General features: G+C 37.7%; 2 protein-coding genes and 1 long non-coding RNA gene across 3 annotated transcripts; 1 reads left to right on the top strand and 2 right to left on the bottom strand.

Moving 5' to 3' along the window:
* The first annotated feature begins 6,082 nt into the window (after positions 1–6,082).
* On the top strand, positions 6,083–8,178 carry LOC117131752. The gene is made up of 2 exons (XR_004455086.1): positions 6,083–6,269; positions 7,151–8,178. It is a non-coding gene; the product is annotated as an uncharacterized LOC117131752 (long non-coding RNA).
* A 1,604-nt stretch (positions 8,179–9,782) lies between these two features.
* LOC103853110 (F-box protein At1g78100) lies at positions 9,783–17,260 on the bottom strand. Its single transcript, XM_009130029.3, has 4 exons — positions 17,035–17,260; positions 16,098–16,141; positions 14,484–15,397; positions 9,783–11,063 (listed from the first exon to the last, which is right to left on the bottom strand). The coding sequence occupies exons 3-4, from the start codon at positions 15,386–15,388 to the stop codon at positions 11,033–11,035; spliced, it is 936 nt and encodes a 311-aa protein (XP_009128277.1). The 5' UTR covers positions 15,389–15,397; positions 16,098–16,141; positions 17,035–17,260; the 3' UTR covers positions 9,783–11,032.
* Positions 11,488–13,342, bottom strand: LOC117131745 (zinc finger BED domain-containing protein DAYSLEEPER). The gene is made up of 3 exons (XM_033284154.1): positions 12,471–13,342; positions 11,847–12,405; positions 11,488–11,767 (listed from the first exon to the last, which is right to left on the bottom strand). Exons 1-3 carry the CDS (start codon positions 12,759–12,761, stop codon positions 11,712–11,714), a joined length of 906 nt encoding a protein of 301 aa, XP_033140045.1. The 5' UTR covers positions 12,762–13,342; the 3' UTR covers positions 11,488–11,711.
* Positions 17,261–18,080: the final 820 nt, after the last annotated feature.

Here is an 18,080-nt window from a genome sequence, read left to right as displayed (position 1 = left end):
ATAAAGAGGGAAAGAATGGAAGGGCACGAGGCTTGTTTCTTAATCCAATGGTAGGCACAAGCTGTGTGGTCACACTTCCCTTTGTTGTTGTTTATCTTCAACCACACACTTATCAATTTTCATTTGCCATCTCCCAGTTTAAACTATCTTCTAACTATATCACCAAACTATAGCACCAAATGACAATGAAATGCAGGAGTGCAAACTCTTTTTAGGGATGTGAATGATGTGATATGAGGATGATGTGATGAAGAAATTGGAATAGTTCATGCTAAAATTATTGTGGCATGGGACATGAATTATTTGATATAATAGTTTCACAATGGGAAATAAAATCATTGCGAATAAAAAAGTTCGGAAAACTAGGAAAAAACTGTGGTTCCTTTTTAAATAGTTTTGTTTTTCTAGTATTCTGCAATCTCAACATTTAAATTATCGAAAATTTTATGATAAGTTTCAAATCAAACTTCAACTCAACAACAAATAAGTCCAATGGTATTTGTTTAGAGATTTAAAACACATAAATAGAAAAACTCTAAGCTACTCTTTTAAACCATTTTAGAGTGAACATAACCACAAAATTTTCAATAAAATTCTTTATGTAGCACTCTAATCCTCAACCTGGAATGTTACCAAACGTCGCACGTTATTTCTGCTTTCTCTCTATCTTTCTCATTTGATGTTTAGAGGCTTCTGCTCTTAATGCAGTTACGTTTGACATTTGTTGCATGATTTAGACAAGTTTTATTTATTGATTAAGAGACTTTCGTTTTTTTGGGTCTTGTTCTTCATTACTTTTCACAATTAGATTACGTATAAAACAAGGAAGTCATTTCATAATCTCCTAAACGTTTCTCTATACACAATATATTGATTTAGTGTCATGCTTCTTATTGTTTAACGCAAAGCTATGAACTCAAAGATTATAAGAACTCACTTATATTAGCGTAAGAAAATCCCTCAAAACTTAAGCTCTCAACAATCTCAATCTCTCAATCTCTAAACTCACAATTTGATGTCACAAGTCGACACCTTATATATAGAGATATATATTCCTAAACTCATTAGGAAACCTCATTTAGATAAACACAAATCAAATAAAAATCAGCAAGACTTGCGGGCTAAGTTATCTCCAAGTTTATCTCCAACATTCTCCCCTTTAAACTTGAAGTTAACTTTAGCCAAGTCTTGAATCCCAACCAGCTCTCTCATTTCCTTGAACTTGATCCTTCCTAGCGCCTTTGTTAGGATGTCAGCCTTTTGCTCTGTTCCTGGAATGTGCTGCACATCTACCTGCTCATTCTCGACGCACTCTCTGATGAAATGGTAACGCTTGTGGATGTGTTTGCTTCGTCCATGGAAGACAGGGTTCTTGGTGAGTGCGATTGCAGACTTGTTGTCAATCCGAATCATCACCTTCTGCACTTCATTCTCGGTGACTTCCTCAAGTAATTCCTGCAACCAAATAGCCTGCTTAGCAGCCTCAGTAGCGGCCATGAACTCTGCTTCGCATGATGAAAGAGCTACTGTCTCTTGCTTCTGAGAGCACCAGGTGATCGGACAAGCGTTCAGATAAAATATGTGGCCCGTCGTACTCCTCCCATCATCTTCACCAATGTTATGAGAAGAATCACTATAGCCCAATAGTTCAACTCCTTCTGCCCTCTGAAACACAAGACCAAGAGATAGCGTGCCCTTTAGATACCGCAGAACCTGTTTGAGCGCCGCAGCATGTGACACCTTTGGACAATGCATATAGCGACTGAGTAACCCGACACTGTAAGAGAGATCAGGTCTCGTATGCAGTAGATAGCGTAGGCACCCGATGCTGCGCCTGTACTCCTTCTCATCCACACTCTGCTCTGTTTCTGCCTTAGAGAGCTTCAGACCAAACTCCATTGGTATATGTACTGCATTGCACTCCTCCATTCCAGTTTCACTCAAGATCTTCTTAGCATATCTCTCCTGCGTTAAGGTTATACCTTCATCCGTTTGTGTAACTTCGATTCCAAGGTAATACGTAAGCAGACCCAAATCACTCATCTCAAAGTTCCCTGCCATCTCTGCTTTGAAGTTGCTGATCATGTTCGAGCTTGATCCACACACCAGGAGATCGTCTACATATACTGCTACCAAGAGGTGATCGTTGTCTATCTTCTTTCGGTACAAGGATGGCTCTTTGGAGCATCGAACAAACAAAAGCTTCTCCAACACTTGATTTAGTTTCTCGTTCCAAGCCCTCGGAGCCTGTCTCAAGCCGTACAGCGCTTTTTCAAGCTTGTAGACCTTATCTTCACTTCCCTCGACCTTGAACCCCTCCGGTTGACTTACATATACAGTCTCCTTAAGATCACCATTGAGAAAAGCTGTTTTCACATCAAGATGGTGAATTCTCCATCCTCTTGAGGCCGCAAGTGCAATGATGAAGCGGACGGTTTCAATTCTTGCCACAGGAGCAAAGACCTCCTCAAAGTCGACTCCGTGTCGCTGGATGTAGCCCTTCGCAACGAGTCGTGACTTGTATTTGTTTATGCTCCCATCTGAGTTTCTTTTGACTTTAAAAACCCACTTCAGACCTATTGCCTTGGCTCCTTTAGGTAAGTCAACAAGATTCCACGTTTTGTTCTTGATTATAGACGCAATCTCCTCCTCACAAGCATCTCTCCAGACCTTTAGTTCCATTGCCTCCTCAAAGTCCCAAGGCTCTTCATTCAAGAGTAGTAAGAGACGTTCACCTTCTTCTTCAGCAAGGTATACATAATCGTCCAAGTAACTTGGCTTCTTACTTTCTCTAGACGAGCGCCGAAGTGTCTCCTGTTCGCTTACGTCTTGTGGAATTTCGATCAATGCCTCATTAGGTGAATGAGATAAATGTTCCTTGTCACTCTGAGATTCAGTTACTTCCTGTATCTCTTCATCTCGTATTCCTTGATTCCCAAACGTTTCAATATCAACAATGAGCTTCCCTCGCTCATCGTCTTTACTACCAACTTTATCCCACTTCCATCCTTTTTCTTCATCAAAGATAACATCTCTGCTCACTGTTATTCTCCTAGAGCTTGGATCATACATCCTGTAAGCCTTTGAACCAGGCTCAGTTCCGAGGTGTACCAGTGCTCTTGATCTGTCGTCAAGCTTGCGGAGATTTGGTGGCTCTGTCTTAACGTAACCAATACATCCAAAGATTTTCAGATGCTTGACACTCGGTTTCCTTCCCTTAAAGACCTTGTATGGAGTCTGAGAATCAAGACTCCTTGTTGCGACCCGGTTTATTAAGTAACAAGCATGCCTCACTGCTTCTCCCCACATATAGTTTGGCACATGCATGTGCTTGAGAATGATCCTCACCATCTCAAGTAAAGTTCTGTTGCGCCGTTCAACAACCCCATTCTGCTGAGGCGTATATGGAGCAGTCAAGTGTATCTCAATTCCGGCTTTCTCACAGAACTCTCTAAACTCTCCTGACGTGAAATCTCCACCTCTGTCAGTCCTGAAGACTCTGATCATTGTTTTTGTTTTTTGTTCTATGATTGCCTTGAACTTTCTGAACTTCTCAAATGCTTCTCCTTTCTCCCTCAAGAAAATACTCCACATATAACGTGAATAATCATCTATCAAAACAAATATGTATCTGTTTTGTCCAGCAGTCTGCGGGTTTATAGGTCCACACAGATCGCCATGGATGAGCTCCAACACTTTCTCAGCTCTGTACGAAGTTGCTTGTGGGAAGACTTGACGAGCTTGCTTCCCTTTCAAGCATGATTCACAAATCTCTTTCTCTACATCAACATACGGTATGCCCAGCACCAACTCTCTTCGTATCATCAGTTTCATTGACTCTGTCCCAATGTGACCAAGTCGAGCATGCCATCTTGCAGAGCTGCAGTCAGCTAGGGTCTTTAAACATCTTGTATCCACTATCTCCATAAGGACCTTATACAATCGGTTCTTAGACCTCTTTGCACTTGTTATGAGGTTGCCACCACCATCATGAAGCGTCAGATTGTCTCCCACCATGTGTACATCACACCCTGCTTCAGTAGCCTGTCCCAAGCTAATGATATTGGTCTTTAAATCAGGTATGTAGTATACATCTGCAAGCAGCTTCTTCTTCCCATCTTGACTGATAAGCGTAATGGAGCCTTTACCTTTGATGTCAATACGGGAATCATCACCAAATCGAACCTTTCCCGTGATAGTCTCATCTATTGCCCTGAAGTACCATCTGTTTCCTGTCATGTGGTTACTGGCCCCGTTATCAAGATACCAAATATTGCCATTATTCATTCCAGCTTCAAACTCTTTAGGCAAGACATGCTTCTCATTGAGGTAAACCACCTCATGCATCAACAATCTGTCCGCCACATGTGTGTCATCCTCCTTTGTTTCACACGTCTCCTGTAACTTCAATAACCTGTCTGGACATTCAGACGCAAAATGTCCAACCTTATCACATCGATAGCATGTGATTTTAGACATATCAAACTCTCTATAGGTTCGTCCACGACCTCGTCCTCTTCCGTAAGAACGTCCTCCTCGCCCCCTGTTTCTATAGTCATTGTAGTACGCATGTTGTGTTTGAGACTGAGACTCTGAGTTTGCATACATCAGTTTGCCTTGATTCTCTTGACTCTCATCTTCTTCTTCTTCACGTATGCGTTCCTCGTACGCCTCATGCGTCCTACAATATCTTCAAAACTCGTGTTCTTCAAGTCGAGCATCTGTTCTATGGAAGCCACCATGTGCAGGAACTTCTTCCGAGGAAGACTATGTAGAAACTTCTTGACAAGTTTTGACTCATCAATATTTTCTCCTAAGGACGCAGAGTTTGAGGCAATCTCAGATAACTTTCCCACAAAGACATCAATAGTATCTGTATCCTTCATCTTTAGCCGATCAAAATCAGCTTGAAGTGTTGACAACCGTGCCTCCTTTACTCTGTCTGCTCCCATGTGTCTTGTCTTGATAGCTTCCCACACCTTCTGCGCGCTACCAAGCTCTCCATACTGAAGAACAAGCGTTTCTGGTATTGATTGGAACATTAATGCTATAGCCATGTTATTTTTCTTTGCATCCTCTGCTCCGGTTTCAACTACCTCCCACGCTTCATGCACTTTAAGAAGAATCTTCATACGTATTGCCCAAAACGTATAATTTGCCGATGTGAGCATCGGACAACTTATGGAAGACATTCCACCATCTCTTAATTTTCCAATCTGGTCTGTATTCGAACTCGCAACAATGTCCTTCGTATCTCCCATGGTTTCAAGCTCTGATACCAAATATTGTTTAACGCAAAGCTATGAACTCAAAGATTATAAGAACTCACTTATATTAGCTTAAGAAAATCCCTCAAAACTTAAGCTCTCAACAATCTCAATCTCTCAATCTCTAAACTCACAATTTGATATCACAAGTCGACACCTTATATATAGAGATATATATTCCTAAACTCATTAGGAAACCTCATTTAGATAAACACAAATCAAATAAGAATCAGCAAGACTTGTGGGCTAAGTTATCTCCAAGTTTATCTCCAACACTTCTCAGTTCTCACGCAACATAATCCGTCCTAAACTGAATATTCACAGTTTATGTTGTGTAACTTGTGTCTTCTCGGCTTTCGATTGTAGCTCTGGTTCCATCTTTAATTCAGTATGGGTCCAGCATTTTTCATGAAACTCTTGCTTTAATTGTCAGGGCATTATGCATAGCCGAACTAAAACATGTATTGAATTTTAACAATCGTTGCAAGTTCTTGTAGATTGTATTAGATAATAATAATAATAATAATAATAATAATAATAATAATAATAATAATAATAATAATAATAATAATAATAATAACACTACTAAAAGCAGAATACGGTGAGCGGAGAGAGCATCCACGTCATCTAATTTAATTGACCAATAGAAAACTGTTATGCGGTCACGTCAATAATTTCCCAAGGCCGGACACAATTATTTCCAAGTTATCTGATTCAGTGTGGCCCACTTTCATACAAACCCCATCACTTGGCCCAACTACTACGATAGGGATCACCGACTCTCCACTTCACCTTCTTCAGTGTAGTCTCTGCAAATCACCGTTAAGTTGAAACTAAGTCTTCCCACTCTTTCACATTTAATAAGCTTCATTACTTTAAAAAAAATTGTTTCTTCCGTTGATATTATTTGGGCTTTTATGATTTTCATTGGGCAACAACCGCCATGACCAGATACGCCGGAAGCTTCGATCACCGGCAAGGACAAAGTCATATCAAACACAGGTAGAAGCTTCCGACCTTGACTAATCGATTGAGTTCTTCTAATCTGTATCAGAATCCGGCACCGTTACAGAGTTGACTGGATTCATGCACCTTCATTAACGCTCGCATTTACACTGATTTGCCTCTCCTCACACGATTTCTCATTCAATTAACATCATCATTCAGTGAGCTATGAATATATGAGTTCCCTTCCATGAGTTTCATCAGTTCATTCTTTTAAATTATTTTCCAAAAAAAATCAGAGTTGGAATGGCAAAAGCTTTTCAATTACTCACCGTTTTGAAAACTGGCTCCACCGTCGAAGTGCCTCTCCTGAGGTTTTCGGAGGCTCGAGGCGGTGAGCTTGGATGTCGATATGCTACCCCCTCAAAATATTTTTCTTTCAGTCTCAAGAATGGTGTCTCTTTTGGGCATCTTGACCTGTTTTTTTTAGTATTTTTTCTGAGTCATTCTTCAATTCAAGCTTAGAATCCATGTTTTTACTTTTCTGTTTAGCTTTTTTTTTGTTTCTCACCAGCTTCTGATGTTTCTTTTGAGATTTCCAGCTAATATGTTGTAAAGTTATCTCCTTTCTGTACGTCTTTAAAAGAATCCAACGCAATCAACGCTTTGAAGACATTCCTTTAGATTCTGTTTAGGTACCTGTATAGATATTCATAGTTGGAACTGAGTTTTTTAGTAAGCTGAATATATTTTTTCTGAGAAAGTGATTAAAAACAGTTAATTCATACTTTGTTTAGTTTGGTTCTACTGACTTAGTGACTTTCAGACTAACCACCTGCTTCAGGTACTAATAAACGTATGAAATCTGAATAAGTTGGATTTTGACTTTTAATTTTGGTTTATAATGCTTTGTCTTAATCTTCCTTTTTAACCTGTAGGACAACTATCAAGTTTTCAACTTGAACAAACTATACCTAAATGGCGGAGGCTGAGAGCTTTGTCCCTTTTCAGTGCATAAGGAATGATGTCATTTGGAGACTCAAATCTTACAAGCATGATTGGATCAGTGGTTTCAGAGCTGAATTTAGGTATGTTCATATCTCTTCTTTTTTGCTTTTACAAAAAGTGTTACTTCTTCAGAGAGATAAGGTTGATCTTCATTTATGAAAACAACTAGGGGTTTGTATTAATAATTAGAGAGGTTGTGCGTTTTTCAAGTTTCGTACCCTGAAAGAAACTATTATTTTTTTCATGATTTGTGCTGCACTTGAAAAGTTAAGCCTGATTTCTTCTATGGTGATGATAAGTTTAAATTTTAGAGATCATGTATGTGTTGGATGGCTTAATGATTCCAAGGAATACATAGATGCTAGGAAAGCTATGGACGATGTTGGGATCTGATTCTGAAGATCAGGTACTTTTCTTTTAATTGTTTATTTACATAGACATAAGAACAACTCTACTTACATTCCAGTTTTCCCGAATGCACAAGAAGCATTTATAATAGATTGATGATATAATGATCATGCAAGCCTATTTCGTAGATTACCTGAGAAAAAACTTCAGTTATATATCATGTATTAGCATGTGACATCTAAGATAACTATAACATAGATTTTTAACCACAATACAAATTTGTTATACTTTGTTAATAATTATTTTTACCACCAATCAATTCTGAAAAATAACAGTATTGTACAAATACGCTTATGAACATTATTCAAAATTAATTAATTATATTTGTCCTGAAAAATAAAAGTATTGTGGAAAATACGATTATGAACATTATTCAAAACTAATTAGTTATATATTTGCAAATACATCACACATAGATGTATAATGAGGAGGAACAAAAAAAATTGAAACATAAATTTCTTAATACCCTTAAAAGTTAAAATTGAAACATAAATTTCCTATAACCCTTAAAAGTTATAAATATAATTGTTCCAAAGCCAAAATAAAATTTCAAATGTACAAGTAAATTTATTTTACATAAACTTAAATAAGTAAGATAATAATATTCAGATTAAACTCCGCTTTAATTATTTTATATATTTTCATCACGTGGTTCATAATTTTCAGTAATAAAAAAATACAAATTATGAGTGATAAAAGTTCAAATATGTTAGACAAAAAAAACAAAAATTGTCTTTGATAGACATATAATTGTCTTTCGATCCATAAGATCTGAGTATTATAAAAATGTTATAGAAAATTAATCCGGGCGTAGTCCGGAAAAGGCCCTAGTAACAATAATAACAATAATATACTTATTTTACTAACGTGTTTTCCAAAACAAAATGTTTTATTTTTCTCTCTTTGTAAATCGAGTTCTTGGCCGTCACCAGTTTGAGTAATGATGAAACTCGATTGTTGTCATCATAATTCACATGAAATGGGTAAATAGGCCTGCTCGATTCCCCGCTTTTACTTTAGTTCACTTAAGTTTACCAATGATGCGCTAATTGCGTTCATCAGGTGCACTATAGATTTGTTGAAAAATGTAATGCACTTGGGAAAAAATCAATATAAACTAACAGGCCCCAACAATCAAATAATTTAAAGGATGAAAAGAAAAGTTAGGTCTTGTTATCATGATAAGTTGCATCAACGTAGAGCCGTAGAGGTAGGCCTTTAGCACTAGAAAACCAACTTTTATATAACAATTAAGTATCAAATCCTGAAGAAAAACAATTATACAAAGAAACATGTTGTTTTCTAATTTTCAGGAATTATAAGTTAATTAGATGAAGATAATGTTTGATTTAGTTGTACTCCTGAGAGCGACACTGTTGAGATCATGTGGGTAGGGTTGGCCTTTGGCACTAACAACCCATTCGAAAAATTTAGGCAACATAATTTTACTCCATTTTTCACGAACTTCTCTTCTCTTTTTTCTTTGTACAATAACAATGAAACATATTTTAATTATAGGTAAATTGAATAAGTATTTTGTATACATAGGCTTAACTGAGACAAACACCCCGGCAAGTGAGACAAAAGGAAGCCTGATAATTATGTAAATTGTATTGCTTAACACTTTTAACCTGCAATCAAAGTTTTGGATTGAAGTATCATTCACACCTATAGGCTATAGTCCACTCTAATATTTATATATGAGATATTTAATCTGTTTAGTAGTTTGTTTGATTTAAAGCACAAATATTTGTCATGTAGCTAGGACCACATTCTTGTTTTGCTTCATAATAGGGGTATTAATTTTTTATTAAGAAGTTGTATTAGTGACCTAATCAAATAACAATCCGATAAATAAAAAATAACCACCGTTTGATCATGTTAGTGATGATACCACCAATGGTTAGTATATTAAACAATGTTTTGTTTTTTTTTTAACGCTGAATAATTATGCTATTACAAGTATGAGAAATATTATATACGATTTTACAACCAACAATTCTATCTGTCGTATGAGAATTCACGTCTGACTGTATCACCTGAGCCGCTCTATGGGATCTATGTTTGACGGTATTCCTTGCGCCATGCTGCAGATCTCTTGTAAACCTTTTCTCTTCTAATTCGCATAATTCTGCATTATTCTTGGTGTAGAAGTATTAATGAACATATTTATTGTTATGATAACAGTTCAATTAATTATATACACATTTATTGTTCACGAAAGCTCAAAAGGTTAAAAATAAAGTATAATTATCCCTAAGGATATTGACAAATAAGTAATTTAAATTATTTTCCCTCGTGTACCGTTTCTAACGGGCCTTAATGGGGTTAAACCGCATCCAATATACTTTGACTCTCGGCTCTCGTCGCAATCTGCATGATTACTAGGACCTGACTGGTTCAAACGCACCGGTTATGAAAGTTTGCAGATGCGAATGGTTGCAGTTTCTAGCGATTTTTAAAAGATTTGTACGATAGGTTCTGTGGTTAGAAATTGGTGCATTTGTACGATACTTATAACTGATTAACTATCAAATACAGCAGCAGTTAAATAATAAACTAACAATATTTACATTTTATCTAATTATAAAATATGAAAAATCATAATATTATGATAAATATGAAAATTATATTTAGAAAGTTATAATTTTAAATTTTTTAAAATTATAGAAATTATTTTTATTTTAAAATTTTATAATAGTAATTAAAATATAATAGATATATTTTAATATTTTTATAATTTTAAATTTTTATTGAATATTTTTATTTTTGTATTTATAAATTTTTTTTTAAAGAAAAAAAGTTACTCCTGCAACCGTCTGCAACCGTAAACGCTAGCTGAATTTTCAGCTTTTGATTTTAAGAGGTTCGGAACGGTTTGAAATGATTTGTACCGATTTGTATGTGTTTCGAAATGCTGTCAATCGTTACCAACCGCAAAAGTTTCTTTTGCGGATGATAGCGGAAAAACCAATCACATCCTTAATTGCTTGCGTTGATTCTATGATAACAGTTCAATTAATTATATACACATTTACTGTTCACGAAAGTTCGATAAGGATATTGAAAAGTCGAACTACAGCTCACTTAACTTCAAAAATTGAAAAATATGTAATTTAAATTATTTTTCCTCGTGTACCGTTTCTAACGGTCCTTAATGGGGTTAAACCGGATCCAATATACTTTGAATCTCGACTCTCATCGCAATCTGCGTGATTATTAATTGCTTGCGTTGATTCTATGTAAACCATTGTCTATGATTGGACTCTACTGAGACGCATTTAATGTGACAATCATATTCTATCAGTGTAATAATTTGATCGTACGCCACAGCGAGTACAGATGGGTTTGTACGGTGTGTTACAATATACATTAAAAGGCCGGATAAACGAAAGCCCATTAAGCTAAAAAGAATTCATCTCTAACACATTTCTCCTACGTAGAGATGGCAAACGAGCCCACCCGCAACCAAATGGCCCGCCCCGCCACGGGCTCAAGTTCAGTCGGGTCACAGCGGGCTGGCCCGCCGCGGGATGCGGTATCGAGAAGCAATGTCCAATCCCGCCCCGCCTAGTGCACAGGTCTTTGCGGGTAGGCCCGCGGGTCACCATCCAGAAGTTGAACGTCTCATTTGATGCTTAACTATAGCTTTTGAGTCAATGCTTCTCGATACAGTCATACAGATCAACAAAAGAAGTATATGAACCTCTATCATACGTTTCATCTCTACGTATCTTACATAACATTACTCTTGTGTTCAATACAAACATATTGAACCTTATCGGGAAAACATTATTCTTGTGTTGAATGGCATGTAGTATCAACAAGAAACTAAAACAGAAATAATCTTTGATGCGTATGCACTGATGTGTATGCATAAGAATGACATTAAGTAACAACACCAAATCTAAGTAATCATATCCAAGTAATGTAAATGAACACCCAAACAAAATCCAAACAATGTAACGTGGCCTCGGTAAAAACCTTATCGAGAAAACCCATTGGGACAAAACCCGACAAGAGAAAAAGAGCGCCACAAAATCCATAATGCGAATAAAAAAAAACACCAGATCAAAATAAAAATCAAGTTTCTTCTTCTTCAACTTCAACTATCTCTTCTTCACCATCCATTTCATCTTCTGTAGATATTAAAAATCGAAGTTAATTAAATTTAAAGAAAATGACACCCTAAAATATATAACAAAGTGAATAATTTACCATGTTCATAAGCTTCGAATCCTTTTAGCCAATTCCTACTACATATCAGAGCCTGCACATTTTTGGGAAGTAGACGGCTCCTGTATTTGTTCAGAACTCTCGAACCGATGCTAAAGGAGGATTCTGAAGCCACTGTTGTGATCGGAATGCTAAGCAGATCACAAGCCATTGCTGGCAAATCACCAAACCTGTGAGTATTATCTTTCCACCAGTCGAGAATATCCAAACTTTCAAAGCTATCCATATCTAGTGCAGGTTCATCCAAATCTGCAGAAGGTGATGTTGACTTTGATTTTTTGTCGTATGATTGAAACAAAGTTTCCAGCTTCAGACGCAAGTTCTTCATTTTCGCATCACGTGTACTCATGTCAAGTCTCCCTAAACAATACTCTACAACTGGAAGCTTCAAGCGTGGATCAAAGACAGCTGTCATTGCAAAAAGATCACTGACTTCTTCCCAGTACTTATCGAACTTCTCTTTCATCGGTATCACCATCTCTCGGATAATCTCATCATCGCTTTCCTCATTTATCTGCAGCCAATTATGGATCTTCCATACCTGATAGAAATACAAGTTCGATGTTGGGTATTTCGAACCTGACATCAAACTATTTCAAACCATACCTGCAACATTGGTTTCTTTGATTTCAAGGCTCGCACGGTTCCGCAGGTGGCTTGTTTGCGCAGAGTAGTAGCTTGTATTGGTGGAGGAGTGATTTCAACATCACTATCATCTTCATCATCATCAGCTTGAATAAGCCTTCTCTTCTTTCTTTGCTTCTTTTTTGCTCCATCAGATGAACCATCATCAGCCTCATCAGCTGCCAAAATAACTCCAAGGACTCGCTGGCTCTCAAAATCCATTGTATTCAACGGTGTGAAATTTGGATCGAAACTTGAACCATCATCTGTCATCTCTTTCTCTCTTCTTCGTTAGAGACTTAGAGATAGAGTTTAGGTTTCTGCGTCGTTTTTTTTTTTTGCTTAGGTCGTGAGTTTAGGTAATATTGTTTAGGGTTCTGTTTCTATTTTTTTGCAATTTTAAAAATTATAGCAACTATTCTCTTATTTCTCATTGGTCAGAGACTCAACCATTATAAGAAATTTTTATTATCTAAACTATCAGACGTAAAGATCAAGTCTCATACTCAAGTCCTATCAAACTATCAAACTAAACAATCAAGAGCAAGCAACCATATCATATGTAAGAGGCGATCAAGAACAAGCAACCATCCACGCATAGACGATCAAGTACTAGTAAGTAGTAACCTATTACCTAAATTCTATCAGCTATAAGAACAGAAGAACACAACAACACAAGAAACAAAAAGATCTATGTACTAGTAACCTATTACCTAAATTCTATCAGCTATAAGAACACAAGAACACAACAACACAAGAAACAAAGAGATCTATGTACTAGTAACCAAGTATCTAAATTCTATCAGCTCTTATCATAAGAACTGGAGACGACATAAAAAAAAAATAGAACAGAGACTAACCTGAGGTCCTTTGCCTTATAGATCGGAATGCAAGTGTGAAGTGTCCTTTGCATTCTCATATCGTTCTCCTCCTTGATCATAATACAATCCCCCACTCACCACATGTCATTATAAAGAAAAAGTTTTAGAAAATAGATGACTAAAATCACTTGAGTTTATATGATAAGGACATTAAGAAACAACAGGCCGAACATACTTCTGATTTCAATATCAAGACCGAACAGAGCGAAAACAGAGTATAAAAACAAACATCAATATTCTTTGTTCACGCAGACATCGCAAAAGATGAGAACAAACAACAATATTCTTGTTCACGCAAACATCAAAATCTTTGGATTGTTACAAACACTTGTGTTTAACTCATGATGAGAACAAACAACAATATTCTTGTTCACGCAAACATCGCAAAAGAAGCTCCATATATTCTCGATAAGAAGCTGTTTGATAAGAGATAACAATGAGACAGGACAACTTACACGATTGGTCATTGTGTAGCCGGTTGATTAGAGACAAAACAGACCCAATATCTTGTTCTTCTTTCACTAAAGATCATGTAATCCACAATAAAGAATTAGGGAATGAATTTTTATCTGTCCTTACAAATTAAATCACGGTAATGAGCAAAAGAACATGTAATCGAAAACTTTATCCTTACCTGAATGCATTGATGTTCATCAGCAACATCAAAAGGCCCTGAATGCATTGATGTTCATCAGCAACATCAAAAGGCCCTTAGTTCTTGAATCGTGGCTCAAAAGAAAAGAATTAAGCTGAAACAGCGAAGAGATGAGAGATGGATCAAACGAGAAGATGAAGAACATGCATAGAGAAGTGGAGCTTAGTGACGGATCAAAGAAGAGGAGAAGCCATTTCTCTCACGGTGAGAGCTAGAAGAGATCGGCTTTCCAATCGCCATCTCTCTCACCGATCGAGCTGGAGGAGATCGTCTTTGGCGGAGCTCCGCGCGTCCCGCGGTACACATCGAGCCAATCCCGCGTCTGGCCCAAAACCGCACAAGCCTTACCCGCAAGACCCGCTTAAAATTCGGGCCTGTGTCTTAGAACCCAATCCCGACCCGAAGCAAGTTCACACGGGCCTGGCCCGCGGGCAGGTTCTTCTTTTGCCATCTCTACTCCTACGCTTGAGCAAAGCCGCAACGGCTTCTCCGTACATACAATCACCGAACGCCCCCGTCGCCAGCTCAGCATCATCGCCATCGGAAGCCACACCACTCTGCCTTACGACAACGAGCGTCGCCGCTTCTAAACAAATCCCGCTCTCCAGCTTCAGCGACGGCGCGTTTCTCATACTCATCCTCACGTTAGGAACCACCGTGCGTTCCCGCGACACTTTCTCATCCCCACGCGCCTCCGTCTCTCTGTATTCTTTCATCCCCGCCGCATCCATCACCACCGCACCTTCCCCATCTCTGTCGCGCACGGTCAACGTCTCCATCTCCTTGTGCTCCTTCACCAAATCTCTCATCTGGTAGTGGCGCGTGGACGCCGCCATCAACGCGCTGATCGTCCACACCACGCGCGTCTTTAAACCAGAGACGAACTCTGAATCGGTCTCCGCGTCGCCGTCGATTGCTGAAGTGTTCACCGTCGCTGAACGGAATGCGACGATGACGCAGCTCTTGAGACTCTCCCCGAACTCCGCCTTCCACTTAACGGCAGCGCCTTTCTCCAGCTTGAAATCTCCGCCGTAAAACTCCACATCCAGGTTCCGGATCCGGTTAAACCCGGCGAGAATCTGAACCGGAGTCAGGATTCTGGCCGGTTTAGCGGGTTTGGAGAAGATTGGGAAGAGACCGTTGACAGATTTGAACAGTGAACGGAAGAAGCTGGTGATCGTTGAATCTTTCTCGGAGTCGGATTCTCCGATCTGATCGAGTTGGAGAAGGAGCGAGCCTGACTCAGTGGCCAGCGAGTTGAATCGTTTCGAGACGGAACGACATCGTATCAGCGTTTTGACGTCACGGACTTTGTTCAGAATGTCGATGACCACAGGATCAGGAATCGCATCAAAAGCATCCATGATTCAAACCTAGGGATGTTGTCATGGGCAAAAAAACCCGGCCCGGCCCGAACCCAAACTAAACCCGCCCAGAAAATACCCTAAACTATAAAACCCGAAAAAAACCCGGTACTATTAGGGTAACTCGCGAAAAACCCTAGAACTTTAGGGTTACCCACGGGTACCCGAAAAAACCTTTTTTTGAGTTTTGTGGTTTTTTAGTTAAAGTTTTATAGTTTTAACTTAAATTTATATGTATTGAATATTTAATTTTAATCATGTTTTGTATTAAATTTGATTAATTTTCAATTATCAAATTTATTTTCTGTATAAAGTAACAAATAAAATTTTCATCATTCATAATTTTCAATTTGCAAATTTATACTATATCCATAATGTAAGTAAATAAATAAGTTATAGAGAGTGCAAAATTTAATAGTGGGCATTGTATGTTTTGATTTATACATCTAATTTTTGATTTCAATCATTTAAATCCTTAAAAATTAGAGTAAAAGTCGTCCTTTCAATTATATATATATATTTTTTTAAACCCATAGGGTACCCGAAACCCTATAGGGTAAAACCCGAACGGGTAATTTATAAATCAAGACCCGCCCAAAATAAACCCGCAAATTTTGAAAACTGAATATACGGGTTTTGGTTTTTAAATTCCAACCGGGTTTAGGGTACCCTATGGGTAAAAACCCATTGTTAACATCCCTATTCAAACCCTTCGGGATCGTTTACAGAGTCTTCTCACTGTCTTTCTCTGTACTGTGTTGTTCTCTTCTTTTTTTTTTTTTTTTTTTTTTTGTCACTGGAAATTTTATTAATGGACTAGGCCCAACCGGGGCAAAGCCCAACACTGCCCAACACAGAAGAAAACTAAAGGACTAAACAGCAGTCCAACATAAACTGGAAAAAGGCCTAACGGACAGGCCCAATATAAACAACTTGTGGCCTTCAGCCCACAAGAAGGAAAACCGTCGAGGAAGCAAGCTGAGGCACGTCACCTTCCACGTGGACGATCGCCCGGCGATCAATGAACACGGGTCAAGACGAGGAGCCGCTTCCTTCCACCGGAACCAGAGAGCAGACGCGACGGAGCTCTGCCGCCGACGAAATCAAGCCACAGAAGAAACCAATCTTCGAAAGGCTCGAACCGACAAGTCGAATCTGGTGGATCAACGAATCGGGAAAGACATCAACCGCCTACAATCGATCTTACAACTTCGATTATCTTGCATGTGAAGAAGTGGCATCTTTGATGATGGAGATAAGCTTGAAGATGCAAAAACCATCAACCGGGAAGAAGAATCATCGGAGCTTCAGAACGAGAGGCAGTCGGACGAAGAAGAACAGATCCGAAGATCAAACGGTGCCGGCGAGAACGATACTGAAGAAGTCATCGCTTCCCGGAGACATAAGCCGGCGAAGCCATCGCTAACAAAGCCACGGCTTCTCAGAGTCAGAAGTCAGCCGTTCTTCACCGAAAGATAAGGTTCAAACGCTGGAATCACACCGGTCGGATGAAACCGAAACCGGAAAACAGAAACGGCGAACTCTCTCACTCTCAGAATATCACTAACCTCTCTGAAAGATCTGATATTGATAAGAGAGGAAAGGAGATCGAGAGAGAACTCTCTCTCAAGGAGAGGAGAGAGAACCCGTGTTGTTCTCTTCTGATTTGAGTTGAATAGGTTTTAGACTTTAAATAAGGAAACAATCCAAAAGGCGATATGATATTTTAATTCTCGGCATGTAGGACCATCATTGCCGTTGGGTTTATGATATTTAAATAATAAAGAACGATGAGTACGGCTTCCTAATTGTTTTGATCTTAGATATTTTATTAAGAGACATCAACGATTGAGATGCTTCAAACCTATTCTAAGTCATTAATAATTTTTTTAAAACAATCCGAGAGCTTTAAATCAACTTTTTTTTTTTTTTATAAAATGTGAACTTGTAATTTTATGGCAGATGAATAATTCGGATTTTCGAAACTTCATATTTTTCTTCCATTTCAATAAAACATACTTATTCTACTACTTTCATAAAAATTACTAGGTTGTTCGCTCTAGGTTGTCGTTTTAGAATTTTAGCGGTAGAAGTTTTTCTTTTAAAGAATGTAGCTATTACTTAAAAAAAAGAAGTTAAAAGCTTGATTGACATCAAAAAATTTAAAAGTGCTGAATGTTATAAATATATATTTATGATTCATTTCCAAAATGTATTACCTATTTTTTTCAATCTACTTTTTATTTATGGCAAGTCAATAAAATATTTTGGGTAGTTCTAACTTCTAAGCAAAAAGATCAGTCAAAATTATCAACAAATATAGTTTATTAATTTATTATAAAATTATTCATTTTTAGACAGTAAAAAATATTAAATTTATCTAGATTTTTTTTGATTTTTTTGGATTTTATTTTAATTTTGTTAAATATTTTATCCGGTTCAAGTGTTTAACTTGTTGAAAAGAAAAACTTAAAAATAAGGAAATAAAAAAAAGATTCTCAAAGCCATCAAAAGATCTCGTTTAGAGGCTTTGAGAAAAAAACAAAAATCTCAAGGTAAAACTGAAACAGTTGAAGGTTGAAAGGCTTTTAAAAGCTTCGAGAAAAGCACGGGAGGCAAAAGCCTCAATGGCTTAAAATTAAATTAAAAGAAAATTAGAAAAATTGGACACTTTAAACTTGAATTTATCACA

This window comes from Brassica rapa, chromosome A02 (genome assembly GCF_000309985.2).
Source record: "Brassica rapa cultivar Chiifu-401-42 chromosome A02, CAAS_Brap_v3.01, whole genome shotgun sequence".
Classification (NCBI taxonomy): Eukaryota; Viridiplantae; Streptophyta; class Magnoliopsida; order Brassicales; family Brassicaceae; genus Brassica; species Brassica rapa.
This window is presented reverse-complemented; position numbering and strand designations above follow the sequence as displayed.

Coding starts and splice junctions, on each gene's coding strand:
- LOC103853110 (XM_009130029.3), bottom strand. CDS start 15,388: ATGGATGCTTTTGATGCGATTCCTGATCCTGTGGTCATCGACATTCTG. Junction 11,064..14,483: donor GCGGCTTTGCTCAAGCGTAG/GAGTAGAGATGG, acceptor ATCTCTACGTAG/GAGAAATGTGTTAGAGATGA.
- LOC117131745 (XM_033284154.1), bottom strand. CDS start 12,761: ATGACAGATGATGGTTCAAGTTTCGATCCAAATTTCACACCGTTGAAT. Junction 12,406..12,470: donor CAAAGAAACCAATGTTGCAG/GTATGGTTTGAA, acceptor TATTTCTATCAG/GTATGGAAGATCCATAATTG. Junction 11,768..11,846: donor ATTCGAAGCTTATGAACATG/GTAAATTATTCA, acceptor TAATATCTACAG/AAGATGAAATGGATGGTGAA.